Raw genomic sequence first — 19,369 nt, 5'->3', positions numbered from 1 at the left:
GGCAGGAGAAAATTTGTGTAAATAGTTTAAATGGGAAGAAACGGAAAGCCTAGTGAGATATTTAGTGGAGTGAGAAGAGCTGTGAAAAAAATAAGACATTAAAAAGGAAATGAATAGTTATGGTATTAAGAATTGCTGAATAACACTAGAGTAGACATTTCAAAAGGTGTTTAAAAACACTTAAATAGAAACAACATACACAAGGAAATATTTACAGAACAAGAACCAATAAAGACACCTAATTGAACCTTTTGATTTCTTCCCCCTTAGGTACTTTTAAAACTTCTACTCTGGTATTGCATAGTCCAATAGCATCATATTCTAAATTTCTTTATGGATCAGGATTCCAAATTTGATACCAGCTCAAAATTTGAATTAAAAAAATTAATTACTAGTTTCAAGTATACAGTACATTGGTTAGACATTTATATAGTTTATGAAACGATCCCCTTGATTGCTCTTTCTCTCCTCTGTCCATTGCCTTACTGCTGACTGCATTTCCTATGCCGTGCTCCCCATCCTGGTGACCATCTATCAACTACCAATTTGTACTTCTTTAACCCTACACTTCTTTCGCCCAGCCCCCCAACTACCCTCCCTTCTGGAATTTTTAAACTACAAAGCAGCATTCTAAGTGATATTCAAAAATTCATACATGGATTTATTTGGGGAGGGTGGGAAGCAGATTGAACAGTAACAGCAACCTTTTCTAGCTCCAAAATCCCCTCTACTCTAAGCCTCTGGTCCTCTCCACAGCAATTTCTTTCTGCTCTCCTTCCTAATTCACCAGCTCATTTACCTGTTTCATAGTGGAGACTGGTGCTGTCGCTATTGTTTCCCCCCTATTCATCTCACTGGAGTTTCAAGAATAGGAGAAGGAATGAGAAGAAGCAGCCTTAAAGTTTAAAGGAGTAACTTTATATTTGTAATAATCATGATGCTATTTTATCAACTTTGAAAAATCAGTATTTTTTGTTTACTCCTCTTTTGAGTCTTCAGTAGCATCAGAGTGAGTTATAGCAGCTAAATTTAAAATCCTATAACCTTTTGTTGGGTTGAATTTTAAGGGGAAAATCAATCCTTTCGTTCATTCAACAAATATTTATTTGCCAGGCACTGGAGACACAGAGGTGCATGAAGCAGATACCTGCTTTCACCAAGTCTCTCACAGCAAATCTTTTCTTAAATAGATTGGTTTTACTTTTGGCTAGATTCTTTAGAAAGAATAATCACAGTACATTATAAATGGTAGCATATCAGGGACTCTCTTCTAAAGTTTATTTTATCACCTACAAGAGTTAAGAATCACCTACCTAACCCATTTTTCTACACGTTTCCATATACATAATCCAATAATTACCCTCCTATGTATATACTTACTTGTAGGTATCCAAATGTTCATGGTCAGGAGAATGGGTAAACATGTAGAAGTATATACAGACGAGCAAGTATTATATGAAGTAAAACTGATGAAATACAGTGACTGAACACTAATGAATAATTCAAAAATACAGTATCAAGTGAAAAAAGTAACATGCAGAGTGATACTATTTATACAAGGCTCAAAGATAAGCATATTTAAATGAGATGGTTAGAAAAGTATATGAAATTATTTTAATAAAAATGAAATAATAAACACCCTGTGAAGAAGCAAGGTGATGAAATGGGAGAAGAGCATAACTGTAGCTAAAACCATATTGGTAATGTTTTAGTTATTAAATCAGATGGCAGATTGATGAGTATTTATTATCATGATTCATAACATATATGGCATACATTCCTTTGTATATAAATAAGATATTACACAAACTAAAACATGTAATACACTGAAAAAAACAGATGTCTGAGTATGCTGCCATTTGCTGGTTAAAGAACTTAGTTCTGCCACACATCTAGTTCTTCTTTATTATTAATGGTGATGCTATCTACATCTTTAAAACTGTTTTGGCAGGATGCTCAGATAACATGCAATATAGTCTAGATTTGCAAATGAATAAGCCTATGAAAACGAACCAATGTCACTCCAATAATTTTAATAAAAAAATCTATTTCAGAATTTTCATATAATATACAGTAAAATTTTAAGATTTTATTCACAAGTCAGGTCAGTGACAGAAAACTGGAAAAATAATAAATTATTATGTCTTAATGTTCTAAACAGTGCTTTCCTAAAGTCTTAGCATGTAATAATTTCATCACTCTCATTTACCTTTGCATTCTGAGACTTTATATAATTGTTAGCTACCAATAATCATTTTTAAACCAAGAATGAGAATTTCTGTGCATGTTTATAATTATTTGATTATAATGCTATATTCTATGTACTTATAGTTTTATATTTGTCTTCAGAAAAAGGTTTTCAAGTTATCTGGATACTATGTTTAATAGCTCTATACCTAACTTCTGATTCACTATATTAGGATTATATAGAAAACTTTAAAGGTACTGGTTTTACATCTTTTATGAACCAAAATGGCTAAAGAAAACTTAAAGGAGTAAGTATAATCATACTGAACTACACATATATTATTTAAATATAAAGTAAAAAAACAGAATCACCTTTCATATTGCCTTCGATATGCTAAATAATATAATTCATATTATTTAAAAATTACATATAATGCTTGTCCTGGTTTTTGGTCTGAAATGCCCCAGTTTCAATCCCAAGAGCTCCAGTCCAATTTTCAGGTCACCTGGAATGTCTGATCCAGTAAGGCTTAAACACTAACCCTGAGAATATACAAAAAAGTAGTATTTAAAGCCACATTTCAGATAAATGAGAGGCTATCCTGGCTGGGCTTTTATATGTTTTAATTCTTACTACGTGAACCCCAAAATATATATTCTGCCTATTCTAGTATAATTTATATCCATAATTAAGAACAAGTATTTAAAAACCACTTGATTTTTTTTATTCACAAGAACTTTCATATTTTGTTAAAGGCATTCCACATTTAGTTTGTTTACAATATTTTATTTCTATATGATTTCATCTGCTAACAGATAAAGCAGAATGTACCACTGAAAACTGTCACATTTACTGCCTTCCAATAGTTTCTCCCCAGTATATTCTAATACCTGTTGAGGGCAGGGACTTTTATACTATCATATTCCTCCCCACTATGAGCTCACTGATGATCTATGGTGATCACTGGTGATAGACAGGGTCTATCTTCCAAAAACCGACTTTCTTAGCTTCTGCATTCATAGGCTTTCTGTTGACACATAACCACATAATTAGCTAGACATTATTGCTCAGGGTTTTTCCAAATTAAAATACCCATCTTTTCCTATGTGTTCTCTGTGACACAAAATAAGATGTAATTGACCACTGAAGGTATAACTACATTCAGTGCATTCATAAGGTTTCTTTCCTGTATGAACTCTCTATCTGCTGAGGGTGCACATCTGGCAATTAGCTGTCCCACAATGACTACATTCCTATTTGCTATTTGATGTATAATGATGTCTGAGAGATCACAGAAGGCATTAGCACAGTCACCGCATTAACAGGGCTTTCCCTCTGCAGGAGTTCAATAGTATCTAATAACCTGTGTCCCTTTGTGGAAGGATATTTCACCTTCACGGAATCTATGTTTCTCCCTCGTGTGTATCTTCTTAGGTTTCACAAGATATGACACAAGGGAGAAAGCTTTCCCACACGTGTCACATCCATAGGGTCTCTCTTCTGTGTGTGTTCTTTGATGGACAATGAGCATTATCTTTGTAGTCACTGCATGTGTGGGGTTTCTCTCTGTGTGAATTCTCTGATGTTTAACGAGTTCTGATTTCTGCAAACAGGATTTTCAGTATGCACAAAGGGATTGTTTCCTGTAGGAAATCACTGATGTCCTTTGAGGCAAGCCTTCTGGCTGAAGACCTTACCACCTTCAGTGCAGACATAGGGTCTCTTTCCGGTGGGAGTTGGTTGATGTATAATAAGATTGCCCTTTTCCACATTCATGCATATATAAGGTTTCTCTCCTATATGAGTTTCCTCATGTAGAATGAGCTGTGACTTTCTGCGGAAACCTTTCTGACACTCACTGCATCCATGTGGTTTCCTCCTCTTTTGTTTCTGATGTGTAATGAGCTCTACCTTCCTGCAGAAGGCTTTGCCACACTTGGTGAATTTATAAAGTTTCCTTCTTGTATAAGTTCTCTGGCGTTCAGTTAGCTTAAACTTTCTGGAGGATGTTTTCCCACACATACTGCACACATGGGGTTTATTTCCTGCATGAGTCTCCTGATGTTCAGTAAGCTGAAATTTCCTGAGGAAGACTACCCCACACCCACTGTATGCATGGGGTTTCTCACCATTGTGAATTTCTTGATTTTCAGTCAGTGAGCTTACACTTCTTGAAGAAGGTTTTCCCACATATGTTATATCCATGGGGTTTCTTTCCTGTATGAATTCTCTTACATTCCATGAGCTGTGACTTCTTGAGGAAGGTTTCCCACACTCAGTACATTCATGGGCTTTCAATATTTTGTGTTTTTGGTGAAGTTTAAGGAATTATGGCTTGGTCCTGAAGAGTTTACTGCTTTCATGGTACTGGATTTCAGTATGAGCTTGCTCATATTTTGCATGAAGAAAGGATCTCCAATCTCCATTAAACTCAGCAGGTCCCTTTAAGTCACCATTTCTATTCTGGTTGATTAAATCTAAATATGACTTCAAAGTTTTCCCATGTGAATCAAACATATTACAATTTGGCCATAAAGGAAAATAACTTTTTCTCTGAAGAACAATTATGTCCAAATGCATTCTGTTCATAATGCTGTTCCATCCTCTCTGGTATATTTTGTTTTTGCAAGTGCTGAAGCAGATGATCATCAACTTCCTCATTCTTCATTGCCACTCATTACCAAAAACAGAGCATCACTCCTTTAATTTCTTTGGTGGAGTAAAAACTAGCTGAGTTTAGAGTTTTCAAAGGCACTTTTGCTATATAATTAAGTTTGCCATTTATTACGCACCTACTAAAAACCATATGGTTGGCTAGATCATTTTCCAATATTCATAGCAACCCCACGATTACCCAACAAAGTAGTGATCAACTTTTACAGATAAAGACAGAGCATTAGAGATATAAAGTAAATTGTGTACATTTATATAGTTTGTCAAAAAGCAGAGCCAGGATAAAGAAGTTGGATCTACTTTATATCAAAGCCCACTACAACTATTTTGCCATAAAATTTAAGAGTAAATGATATAAAATGTCAATTAGAAGGTAAAGAAGGTACTATTCATATAAATGAAGTGTAATAAAATATAATAGCCATTGTTAATAAGCTAACGGGCCATATTTGCTTGCATAAATCCTTAATGAAACTTTAAAAATCACTTCTAGGCTATTTATTATTACAAAATTCTGACATCTTTTTTTAGTTTTTATTTTTTAGTATTTACAGATATTTACTCTAAGAATTTAAACCATAAATACCAATTCAATAAGTCCTAAAAAAGTTCGTATTTTCTCTCAGGTATTTACCTTAAGTAAATAATACTCTGATTAAGACAAAATAGGTTATATTAAATCCAAGCAGAAATACTTTTAAAGGCACTATGTAGTCAATATGCTCATTTATATTTTTATTTTAAAAAGTATATTTAGAATATAGTTCATAAATTTATTTACTCTTGATTTGTATTTAGAATGTTGTAAAGGTAACAAAAGTGATCAGAAAGCACACACATGTAATTTAAAAGAAGTTGTCCATCAAAAGTAAATATTTTCAGTATTGATCTTTGAAAAATATTTTTTGTTTTCTTGAATAAAGATTTACAAAGAAATAAAATATATCTGACAGGTAAATATGGAACAAAATAAAACAAATGAGCTGTCAGAAAGTCAGAATAACAACTTAAGGACATTTATTGTAGGAAAGACCGAAGCACGAGCACAGTTGTTTCTGCTGCTAAGGTTGGGGTGAGTATAACTATTTCCTTTTATAGATTTCTATATTTTTAAATTAATGAGTATTATTATTTTGTAAACTTTTTAAAAGGACAAAAACATAATTTGAACTATGCAATAAATTTTTAAAAAATTATGGCATGATACTAAGTGAAAAAAAGATCATTTGCAAAATACATATGTTTATGTACATGAAAACAAGTTGAAATAAAATGGGCAAAATGATAACAGGGGTTTTCATTGGGTGGAATAATTATAAGCAAGGATTTTTCTTTTCAATATTCTAAATTTTTCTATAAAGGAGATTTTATTACTTTTATAATTTAGAAGTAGAAAACATTAGATGAGTATAGAATATGTGGCATACGAACCTTTACACTGATGTATATAATAAGCAAGGACCTTAAAAAACTCTCCAACGCCTAAATGAACTTTCTGTTTTTGGTGATGATTCTCAGTTAGATTTTTTTTTAACAATAAATGCTATTTCTTCAAATTATAGAGGATGGGGAAGAAAGTGTTGACTATGTAGTAAGTAAAAATTACATACTTAAAGCAGATTGATGTTTTAAGAAAAGTGTCTAGAATTTCTTTTTTCTTTGCAGTTCTTCTCAAAAGTTATTTTACAAAAATCTTATGTGAAAGACTATGGATCTCCCCCCCCCCCCAATTTTCGACTGGAAATGGTAAGGAAAAGTAATATGCTTTGAACATTATTCAGAAAACCAGTGATACCCCGACATGGGAAAAATGGGTCTTAAAAGGCTGAAGAGTTAGCAAGCCTATAAGAAAACAGAAAGATGTTTTAATACTCACAATTTAGAGGGGACCATTTTAGGTAAAAATACATTCTCAGAACTTAAATTTTAAAATAAAGTTTTCACTCCATATTGAACATTTCAAAATCTGACTTAAAATGTTTCACATGTTGAAATTTTTCTCTCAGCATGTAATTCAGATATCACTGTATACGCAGCCAAAAACAAATGCCAAATGGAGGGGGAAAATCTGTGTACATTTATTATTTAGAGCAAAGTTGTTATTCTAATTCCTTTTATCAAGTGTCTATTTCTCATCCATTTTATACATATTACTTTTACTTTCTTTTTGTTTTTCACTTCACATTTATGAAACATTTTAATATACCTAATTTTATTCTCACAAGGATATATAGAATTATTTGTTTAGAAATGGCACAAGCAATCATGTAGTTTGTTCATGGTGAAATAAATCATGAAGCAACAGGGCTAAGTCTCAAGTCTCTATCCTATCTCTCCATTGTCCCAAATGTTCTAAGTCCCACCAAATCGTCACCTTGCAAACTGATACTTTTGTGCCAATTTTTAACTAGTGACAATCTAATTAATCATTTTTGTGTTTTAAGTGCAAAATATAAAACTGGTACAGTAGGAATAATTTTAGGTTAAGCTGATATCCATTAGGGCAGGCATCATGGCAATTATTTCAGTGATGACAAGAAATGTGTGGGTACCTGTCTCATTTTTCTGATTCAGTTGCTGACAGTGTTCTAAATGAAGCTTCAGTTCTTTGTGAGAATTCTTTCCATTAAGATTTTAAAACTAGTTTCTCTTTTTTGTTCAAATGTATCATTATAACCAATCTTATGTGGGGAAGAACGTGTTGGGGGGTACATTTTTTTAAGATTTCAAATATAACTATCTAAATCCATTACTAGATATAAGTAAAACAGATACAGTAAATTAAATTCCTCCAAATAGAGCTTGTTAAAAAAAATTTACATTAGCTTTCTCTTCTAGCGTTAGCATTACTTTAAATATACATAGCCAATATCAAGAAACACTTTCCACTTACTTCACAGTACCACCCCTTTGAGTTAAGATGGGAAAAAAGGCTATTTGTGACAGTTTATTTTTAGATATTGATCATCTCATCTTGCTGCAAAGGGAATAAAAATAATTAAAGTTGAGTGAAGAATAATTTGAAGTACAGCATATTTCAAAGCATAACTATCGTAACTGTTCAGATGAGATTTCTTGAAAGCCTGGTAATAAATGTATGCCCTAGATATTTTTTTTAATCTGCACTTTGCTTATTCAAATTGGCCTCTTTTACTGGCAGCTTAAATTTAATTCCCATCTTCAGATACTGCATACAGTTCCAAGTGAATGCAGTGATTAATGTGTACATAATAGCTGAATGAGATCATTAGATGGACACTGACTGTTTGTAAACTACGTAATTTATTTTAAAACATAATATGTATTTGTGTATGTGGTGATCTTTAAATAAAGTAGTATTTCTTCAATGTACATAGAATTCATTGTTTGTTTTTCTGATAATTCGAATTCATTTTAGAAAATTTGGAAAATGCAGAAAAGTAGAATCTAAATAAAATAAAATCATCCATAGTTTCATTATATATAAACAAAAACTTAAATATTTTATTTTGTTATTTTATCTATCATCCTCATTCCTATTGCCTTGATAGGTAGCAATAGACCATACACCCCAGAAAAACTTGGTATCAAAGACAGAATATCATACAACAGAAGAAAAATGATAGATTACTTAAGAGATGATTTTAAAACACTAATACATCATGCCTATATTTCAATTTCTTCTAAAAGATATGTTTTGTTAGTCTTATATTTGCATGGTGTTTCATAAGTTTTGATCATTTTCATTCTAGCATTAGAAAGTGGTTATGAGGATCAACACTCTTATTTTTTAAAATTTTATTATTAGTTTCAAGTATATAGTACATTGGTTAGGCATTTATATAGTTTATGAAATGACCACCCTAACTGCTCTTTCTCTCCTCTGGGTCAACACCTTGCCAATACATTACTGCTGACTACATTCTCTATGCTGTACTACCCTTCCCTGTGACCATCTATCAACTAATTTGTACTTCTTAAAAACTTCACCCATTTCTCCCAGCCCCCCAAACCCTTCCCTACTGGCTGTCACCAAATTGTCCTCTATATTTGTGAGTCTGTTTTTGTTCCTTAGATTCTGCATATCAGTGAAATCATATGGTATTTATCTTTCTCTGTCTGACTTATTTCACTCAGCTTTAATAACCTCTAGGTCCATCCATGTCATTGTAAATGGTAGGATTTCATTTTTTTAATGGCTGAGTAATATTCCATTGTGTATATGAACCATAACTTCTTTATCCATTCGTCTGTTGATGGGCATTTAGGTTGCTTCCATATCTTGGCTATTGTAAATTGTGCTGCCATCAACGACAAAATGCATAGATCTTTACAAATTATTGTTTTGGGTTTCCTTAGGTAAATACTCAAAAGTACAATTTCTGGATCAAAAGGTAGATTCATTTTAATTTTTTGAGGAACCTCCAGACCATTTTCCATAGTGGCTGTACCAATTTGCAATCCCACTAAGTGTATGCGAGTTCCCTTTTCTCCATGTCCTCACCAACACTTGTCATCCTTTGATTTATTGATGATAGCCATTCTGACAGGTGTGAGGTGATATCTCATTGTGGTTTTAATTTGCGGTTCTCTGATGATTAGTGACACTGAGCGTCTTTTCATATGTGTACTGACCATCTGTATGCCCTCTTTAGAGAAATCTCTATTCAGGTCTTATGCCCAGTTTTTAACTGGATTGTTTGTTTTTTGTTATCGAGTTGTATGAGTTCTTTATATATTTTGAATATGAACCCCTCATCCAATTTATCAAAAGCTAATACCTTCTCCCATTCAGTTGGTTGTCTGTTTGTTTTATTGATGGCTTTCTTTGCTGTGCAAACTTTTTAGTTTGATATAGCCCCATTTGTTTATTTTTTCTTTTGTTTCCCTTGCCTGAGGGGATATGTCTGAAAAGAAATGTCTAGCAGCAATATCAGAGAGATTAGTGCCTATGTTTTCTTCTAGAAGTTTTATGGGTTTGTGTCTTATATTTAAGTCTTTAATCCACTTTGAGTCTATTCTTATATACAGTGTAAGAAGGTGGTCCAGTTTCTTTTTTAATTTGCATGTATCTGTCCAATTTTCCCAACACCATTTGTTGAAGAGAATGTCTTTACCCCACTGTATATTCTTTCCTGCTTTGTCATATATTAAGTGAGTGTACAGGAGTGGATTTATTTCTGGGATCTCTATTCTGTTCCATTGATCAATGTATCTGTTTTCATGCCAGTACCATGTTGTTTTGATTACTGCAGCCTTGTAGTATAGTTGGATATCAGGTAGTGTGATAACCTCCAACTTTGTTCTTCTTTCTCAAGATTGCCATGGCTATTCAGGGTCTTTTATGGTTCCATATAAATTTTTGGATTATTTGTTCCAGCTCTCTGAAAAATGTCATTGGTATTTTGATAGAAATTGCATTGAATCTATAGATTACATTGGGTAGTATGGTCATTTTAATGATGTTGATTCTTCCTACCTATGAGTACAGTATATGCTTCCATTTATTTGTATCTTCTTCAATATCTTTTTTCAATGACATAATTTTCTGAAAGCAGATCTTTTACCTCTTTGGTTAATTTGATTCCCAGGTATTTTATTATTGCAATTGTAAATGGGATTGTTTTCTTAATTTCTCTTTCTGAAAGTTCATCATTGGTGTATAAAAATGCCACTGACTTCTGAATATTAATTTTGTATCCTGCTACTTTACTGAATTCACTGATTGGTTCTAACAGTTTTTTTTTTTGGTGGAATATTTAGAGTTCTCTCTATATAGCATCATTTCATCTGCAAATAATGAGAGTTTTATTTCTTCCTTTCCAACTTGGATACCTTTTATTTCTCTTTCTTGTCTGATTGCTGTGGCTAGGACTTCCAATATGATGTTGAATAGAACTGGTGAAAGTGGGCATTCTTGTCTTGTTCCTGATCTTAAAGAAAACGCTTTTAACCTTTCTCCACTGAGTAAGATGTTAGCTGTAGGTTTGTTATATATGGCCTTTATTATGTTGAGGCATGTTCCCTTTCTTCTCACTTTGCTGAGAGTTTTTATCATAAATGGATGCTGGATTTTGTTGAATGCTTTTTCTGCATCCATTGATATGATCATATGATTTTTATCTTTCAATTAGTTAATCTGGTGTATCATTTTGATTTGTGGATATTGCACCAACCTTTCATCCTGGGAATAAATACAACTTGATCATGGTGTACGACATTTTTAATGTATTGCTGAATTTGGTTTGGTGATATTTGGTTGAGAATTTCTGCATCAATGCTCATAAGAGGTATTGGCCTATAGTTTCTTTTTGTAATGTCTTTGTCTAGTTTTGGAGTCAAGGTAATGGTGGCCTCATAAAAGGAGTTAGGGAGCCTTCTCTCTTCTTGAATTGTTTGGAATAGTTTGAGAAGAATAAATGTTAATTATTTGAATGTTTGGTAAAATTCACCTACAAAACCATCTGGTCCAGGACTTTTGTTTTTTTGAGGGGTAGGTTTTTGATGACTGATTCAATTTCATTGGTGGTAATCAGTACGTTCAGAATTTTTGTTTCTTCTTGACTCAGTCGTGGGAGATTGTATGTTTCTTGGAATGTATCTATTTCTTCCAGATTGTCCAATTTGTTGGTGTATAATTGCTTGTAATATTTTCTTATGTTCCTTTGTATTTCTGTAGAGTCTGTATTTCTCCTTCTTTATTTCTGATTTTATTTGAGTCTTCTCTCTTTCCTCCATGATGAGTCTGGCTAAGGGACTATCAATTTTGTTTATCCTCTCAAAGAACCAGCTCTTGGTTTCATTTATATTTTGTATAGTTTTTATAGACTTTATTTTGTTTATTTCCACTCTGATCTTTAATATTTCCTTCCTTCTATTCACTTCGGGCTTTGTTTGCTATTCTTTTTCTATTCTTTTAAGTGTAAGGTTAGATTGTTTATTTTAGCCTTTTCTTATTTCTTGATGTAAGCCTGTATTGCTATGAATTTCTCCCTTAGAACTGTTTTCACCATGTCCCATAGATTTTGAGTCCTTATATTTTCATTTTACTTGTCTCTAGGTATCTTTTGATTTCTTCCTTGATCTCATTGATAACCCACTCATTGTTAGTAGCATGTTATTTAGCCTTTGTGTGTTTGTGTATTTTCCAATTTTTTTCTTGTAATTGATATCTAGTTTCATACCATTGTGATTGGAGAAGACAGTTGATATGATTTCAATCTTAAATTTACTGATACTTGTTTTGTGTCCTAACATGTGGTCTATCTTGGAAAATGTTCTATGTGCACTTGAGAAGAATGTATGTTTTGCTGCTTTGTGGTAATGTGCTCTGAAAATATCTATGAAATCCATCTGGTCTAGTGTGTCTTTTATGCCCATTGTTTCCTTGTTTATTTTGTCTGGAAGATCTGTCCATTGGTGCCAATGGTTGTTAAAGTATCCTACTATGAGTGTATTATTGTTGATTTCTCCTTTTATGTCAGTTAATAATTGCTTTATGTATGTAGTGCTCCTATGTTGGGTGCATATATGTTTACTAGGAGTATTTCCTCTTGCTTTATTGATCCCTTTTTCATTATGCAATGTTCTTCTTTGTCTCTTACTATAGCCTTTGTTTTAAAGTCTATTTTATCTGATATAAGTATCGCTACCCCCGCTTTTTTCATTTCCATTTGTATGAACTATCTTTTTCCATCCCTTTACTTTCAGTCTGTGAGTGGCATTTGATCTGAAGAGGGTCTCTTGTAGACAACATATATATTAGTCTTGTTTTCCTATGTATTCGGCTACCTTATATCTCTTGATTGGAGCATTTAATCCTTTTATGTTTAAAATGATTATTGATAGATACATAGTTACTGCCATTTTATTATTTGTATTCTCCCCCTCCTTTTCTTACAGAAATCTCTTTAACATTACTTATAATTCTGTCTTGTTGGCGATGAATTCTTTAAGCTTTTCCCTGTCTGGGAATCTATCTCACCTTACATTTTAATTGAAAGCCTTACTAGGTAGAGTTCAATACTCTTATTTTAAATAATGAATAAAGAAATGTATAGTAATGGAATATCTCTGGAGTTCTTACATGAATAGCAGAGATAGAACTGCAGTGTTTACACAGGAGATGAGATAAAAATGAGTAACAATTCAAGTATTCAATTCCAAATTTTTCTTGGAAGAGTACAAACAAACATGTCCAAACTATAGGGGATAATTGGAGCTCAGGTCAATTTATTTTAACAAATATGTAATGAGAACCTACTATATATGAAAATGAGCAAGACATTTATAAGAATAAGACATTTATTTACAGCTGAATACAACAGTCATCAATGAGATGTAAAATGCTAAAGTGAGTTTAAAGAGTCCTACCTCTGCCTACAGAACAAAGAATTATAACTAATACTTCAACAAAGCGGACAAAATGAAATCATAAAAAAGTAATGCAAAAGTATACAGAAAAAAAGAGCAAAGAACAAAGAACATATAGGAAACAGAAGACAAAGTGCAAGGTGATGTATTTAATCACAACTATATCAATAACTACATTAAATACAAATGGTCAATAGGGGGCGGTATAAACAGTTGTGGGAAATAGTAAAAGTTTCATGAACGAGGTGGCATTTCCTAAAGCCCTTAAAAGATGGGACATAATTTTAACAGGAAGACTTAAAAAGATATGTGGATCATGTTCTGAGGTGGCCTCACATCATAAAAAGATGAAAATGTAAGATTTACTTTACCAACAGTAAGTCATTGACCTGAATTAGAGTACAATTAAGATATATGGGAATAATGAAAGATAAGACTGAAATTAAGTTAGGACCATACTTGAAGCCATTTGAGTTCCAAAGATAGGTGTCTGTAATCAATTTGGAAATCATTGGAAAACTGCTGAAGGAGACAAAATTGGAGCTGGGCTTTGGGATGACTAGTCTGAATGTGATGGAATTTATTCTTATAAGTAGATTAAGTCAGGCTATCATGAATATGTACTTTATTAAGAGAAACTTCAACAAGTATTTTATTGAAGGTACAACAAAAAAGACCTAGTTAAAGTAGATGAATTAAGATACCAAGTCAGGTACAAGTTGAGATGGGGTGAGCAAGGCAAGAACCAAGAACACCCATGTGTGGAGGTTTTTGTTCATAAGCACCTTAAAGGTGACACGTGCAACAGGAAATGTAATGGGAAAATGAGAGGGAAGTAAAAAGAACTGTGATAAATGTTTGGAGCTACAAAACTTTTAAAAAACAAAAATAAGTAATGGTAGAGCAAAATGTTCTAGGAAGTGCAAGGTTTCTTCAAAACAGACTATACAGTGGGTGGAGGATACAGAAGGTCCTGAGTATATGTGGAGTATTTCAATTATTTGGAGTAATTTCAGTAATTGTATGTTTGATCAAAATGGAATATACTTAAAAGTTCAATCTGTAAAAGCTTCTCTCTCTATTCTACCTAATGTTTCCTGACATGTAAATAGCAAAACTTATACCCATTATGTCTTGAAGTCAGATTCCTGAAAGAGAATACTGAGCCAAATAGCACAGCTATTATAAGGTCCTGTTGGGAGCATGAACAAACCTCTGAGGACAATATCAGAATGGCATATGTTTTCTATGAAGTAGTTGTCAATAGCAGGTGTTCATACATTCTGGAAACAAACAAAAACTGAATCACTTGCTACTTAGATGGAAGGTTCTTAAAATAGCGGAACGGGTGGGTTAGTCATATCTGACACAAACTGTACTCCCACTACTGCACATTTCTCTACAGGAAATCTTAATTTATTGAAAATCATTTCAGCCATTCTTCTCAATGTAACATCTGAAGGTCAGAATGACGAAGGTGTGCTCTGGAACCCGTGAGTTCTAAACATAGAAAACTCTATTTCTGACCTCATTCTACAAGTAAAAGTTAAAAGAAAGATAACTTTTCCTCCAAGATCACTTTGTTTATCCCCTTTTGTTATGGGAAAACATTAGGCATGTATGAATTAAGTGAAAATGAATACACCTGAGTACTCTCCAAGATTTTAAGAAAACTTATAATAGTTTCAGTTTTGGTTTACAAGATAACAGAGAGTTGGCCAATTACTCAAGAGTAAACCTGAAAGTGGCCATCCAGATCCAGATGTTTGGAGGAGACGGAAGAAGTAAAAAATGCCCACTTTCTGTCATAATGACAACTTGGAAATGAAATTATTTTGGAAGTTTGACATGAGATAGATTGCATTCTCAGAGAACTGACAATAAGTATGGGTTTTTCACGTATGAAAAGTTGAAAAATAAACTTTTAATTCTCACATTTAATTCCATGGTATTTCAATTGTCTCAGGTCTCATGTATAAATGAAAAGCTTAAATAATACACATAATAGTTATCACAGATCTTATCATGTAGCAGATATGTGTTAATAATTATTGTATTATTATGAGTGTTTGTATATAGATTGCTCTGAGCACATATCTAATATTAATATATACAACAGAAAATATGCTGAAACATTTAAATCTATATTAATAAAATTTATTTTTTTTGAGAACATACAGGCAACATAAGAAACTCTTAATAAAGGACAGAAAGTAGAAGGATAAACTAAATCATCAATTTCCCCAATAATCTTCTGCATCATCATATTTCATCCTGTCTTTTCCCTATTTATACACCAATGGATAGGCTAACAAATAATGGCGCTCTGAGAGAGCAGCAACAGGCTGACAGCAGTCTTATACAGAGTACTGGCTGCAGGCCTCAGATATGTTTTATTAGGTTTAAATAAAATTTTGCAGGATATGTACTAGCCAATTCACCATTCTACCTTTTCTTCATATCTTATGCCAGGCTTGATATACACATTTTTATACTAGCTGCTGCACTCCTGAAGGCATTTGATTTGCGGATCCCTGACTTAGATAATATTCAAAGTAAACATATCTGGCCATGTAAGTGGATCACTGTTAAAGGCTATTATGTATTTTTGTTTGTATGTTTGCCAATATAAATGAAACTAATAGTCATACTGATAAGGAACTAATAGTGTCTTAGAGCAGAAGTCTCAGACTGTGATCCAAATGGGGCAATTTAATTTTGTAAGAGGCAATATAGTCAACCTTACTCTAAAAGTGTGAGACCAAAAGGCTTATGAACTTACTATAATGATGCCTCTAGGTTCAGTTTAATTTTTCGTCTTCTGGTAAATAAAATCCTTATTTACTGGGATTATATGAATAATTATATAATTTATGATAGAATTATTTACTGGTATTATATAATAATTACATGAATTATTTTCTAATCAATAATTACATATTTGGTTTCTCTAGAATCATTTATCTTTGAATGAGAAACTCCAAAACCAGTATCTTGTAAATTCTTGGTAAATAGAAGTAATTCTCATTGATAGAACCTGAAAAAGCTAATAAATTAACAGAAAAGAAGTCTGTCTGCTAATACCTGTTGCACAATAGTCGTCAATTCCAAGCAGAGCTGTATGACATTGTTCCTTGTGACTGAATAGTCTGTGACAGCAGCAAATGGTGACCTATAAAGGAAAAGGAAAAACTGTGATTAATAGGAACAGCTTTTGAAAGCTTCCAAAATACAATAGCTTAAAATAAGATTTGGAATAATATGAAATAAATTACTTTGAATTTTATGTAGTGACAAAAAAATTCAGGGCATATTTAAGGGAAAAAAATTGAAGAAAATGCTTGGAAGAGAATTAAATTCAAGAAACATTATGTTTGTTTTCCATCAAATTTCTCTTTTTTTTTTAGTTCTTAATACTTAAAAGTTCTTTGGTACTTCTTACAAGGTCTCTTCACTACATCTAAAACAAATGGGCAAAAAACGGCATACATTAAGCAGACAACATTTTAGTTAACTTTCAAACGAAGTGAAGATTTTGAGTGCAGTATCTTATTGAAATATTCGCATTAAGAGCTAGTTATAATGATAACTAACACTGACTGAAGACTTACTATGTGCCAGTTACTATTCTAAATGCTTTACATGTACTGTATAATTTTCGCAAATCATGAGATAGGCACAGTTATTATTTCTATTTTACAGATGACAGACCTGGGTTATGGAAATGTTAAGTGACAACTAGTAAGTGCTGAAGCTGGTATTTAAACCTAGGAAGTATGACTCCAGAGCCCACTCCACACACGGTTAAACACTGATATATCACTTTGCTGAACTTACCTAGATTTAACTTCACCGATTATGTAAAGGTCACTTCACATCCATTTAAGACCAAGTTAGTATATAAATAATTTATAATATATACACATATACATATACTGGTAGAAGGTCTATATTTTCAAGATTGTTATAGACAGATAGCAGCAGTCTTTCCTAGCAAGTGTTTTGCCACCAAATGAATTCACAGTGGCTTTCCATTACTCCTTTTCCTCTCTCTTGTTTGTGAATGCCCAAAGTTTTTTTTTTTATGGGACCAAACTTATGATATGAGAGGCACAATTTAAGGAAAAGAAAACAAAATCACAAATATAAAGATATGGAGGCGAAATTTAGTCAAATTACTGAAATCTTAGTGTTTTGCATCTCTATTAATTTCTTTAGGCAATTTACTAGAAATGCTTATATAGAACTGTCTCCTAGCTAGAAACTGAATTTGTCTCTCTTCTAGAACACTACAATTCAAGCGCCTCCCACCATCACGTACATCCATAAGAGAAAGGCCTTTCATTGGTTATATTTACACTTACATGTTTTTTACTTTGGTCATTCTAATAGCTATGTAGTAGCATATCATCACAGATTTAATTTGAATTTCACCAAGAGTTATATATGTTTTCCACATTTGTTATATATTATCTGTCTAATAGTTATCAATATTTCTCTACTATTTTCCTAATTGGTAATAATGTTTAACATTGTTTTGTGCATATTTGCTGTCCATATATGCTCTTTAGTGCAATATCTGCCCAAGCCCTTTGCACATTTTCTATTTGGATTCTTGATATACTTACTATTGGGTTCAGAGAGTTCTAAATATATTTTGTAAAATTGGTTATCTGTCATATTCTCAGTCTATGGCTTGCCTTTCCATCCTCATAAATGGAATCTTTAGCAGATTGAAAATTTTTTGTGAGGACAAGTTTATTGATAATTTCCTTTCCGGAGTGTGTCTTTAGTGTTATATCTAAAAATCTTCATCTGAACCTGTTATTTTTTCTTCTAAAAGTTTTGTAGTTTTACTTTTTACATTTGGATTTACGACCCATTTTTAAGTCAATTTTTGTATTAAGTGTGAGGTTTCAATCGAGGTTCACTTTTTTTCTATGCTTAGCCAAGTGATCCACCACCATTTGTTGAAAGACTATCCATTCTCCACTGAACTGCTTTAGTTCCTTTGTCAAAAAGAAGCTAACCATACTTATCAAGGTATCATTCTAGACTCTGTGTCTTTTCTGCCACCAATACCACAGTTTTGATTACTAAAGTTATAGAATATTTAAAATCAGGTAATTTCTTTTTCAAAATTAACTATCCTCATTTCTTTGCTTTTTAAGGTAAATTTTAGAATCATATGTAGTATTAAAAATCCTGTTGGGATTTTTATGTGAATTTCATTAAACCTATCAAGAGATTTGAAGAGAACTAACACCTGTACCAACCTGAGTTTTCCAATACATGAACCACTACGTCTCTCCATTTACTTAAGTCTTGCTTGATTTCATACATCAGTGTTTTATAGTTTTTGCATATAGACCTTGTAGAGATTTTGCTAAATTTATATGTAGGCATCTCACTATTTCTGGTGCAACTATAAATTTTACCATGTTTTTAATGTTGGTTTCCAATTGTTACTTTCTAATATATAGGAATATGATTAATTTTTGTGTATGGACTTTGTATACTACAACCTTGCTAAATTCACTAGGTCTAAAGGCATTTTGTAGATATCTTGGAATTTTCTCCACAGACACAAATTATCTGCAAATAGGGAAAGCTTTATTTTTCTCCTTTCCAATCTTTATGCCTTTTATTTCCTTTTCTTGTCAACTGTGCTGGATATGACTTTCAATACATTAAATAGTAAGGGTGAGAGTGGACAGCCTTGCTGTATTGCCAATCTGAGGAGGAAAGCATTCAGTCTACCAATGCCTTTTTTATATTAACTGAGAAGACCATACAATATTTATACTTTAGTCCATTGATGTGGTGGAATACAATGACTTATTTTCAAGTGTTGAAGCAGCCTTGCATATCTGGGAAAAAAATCTCACTTAGTCATGGTGTATAATTCTATTTATATATGGTTGAATATGATTTGCCAATATTTTGTGGAGGATTTTAGCATGTAAATTCATGAGATATTGGTCTATAGTTTTCTTTTACTGTACTGTCTTTGCTGAAAGTTGGCATCAGGATAATGACTGTATCATAAAATGAGATAGGAAGTTTTACAATTTTCTGGAATACACTGCATAAAATTGGTGTTATTTCTTCTTGAAACATATAGTAGAATTCACCAGTGAAATTATCTGGGCCTGG

At 32.5% G+C, this 19,369-nt stretch overlaps 1 protein-coding gene across 6 annotated transcripts in view; it reads right to left on the bottom strand.

The window, feature by feature from the left end:
- Positions 1 to 19,369, bottom strand: part of CNKSR2 (connector enhancer of kinase suppressor of Ras 2) — a 270,600-nt gene that overhangs the window by 165,230 nt on the left and 86,001 nt on the right. For all 6 annotated transcript variants that reach the window (XM_036226440.1, XM_036226442.1, XM_036226444.1 and 3 more), the window contains exon 4: positions 16,298 to 16,385. In XM_036226440.1, the coding sequence (XP_036082333.1) occupies positions 16,298 to 16,385 (88 nt within the window). The remainder of the gene's footprint in view (positions 1 to 16,297; positions 16,386 to 19,369) is intronic.

This window comes from Rousettus aegyptiacus, unplaced genomic scaffold (assembly GCF_014176215.1).
Source record: "Rousettus aegyptiacus isolate mRouAeg1 unplaced genomic scaffold, mRouAeg1.p scaffold_m13_p_9, whole genome shotgun sequence".
In the NCBI taxonomy this organism is placed as follows: domain Eukaryota; kingdom Metazoa; phylum Chordata; class Mammalia; order Chiroptera; family Pteropodidae; genus Rousettus; species Rousettus aegyptiacus.
This window is presented reverse-complemented; position numbering and strand designations above follow the sequence as displayed.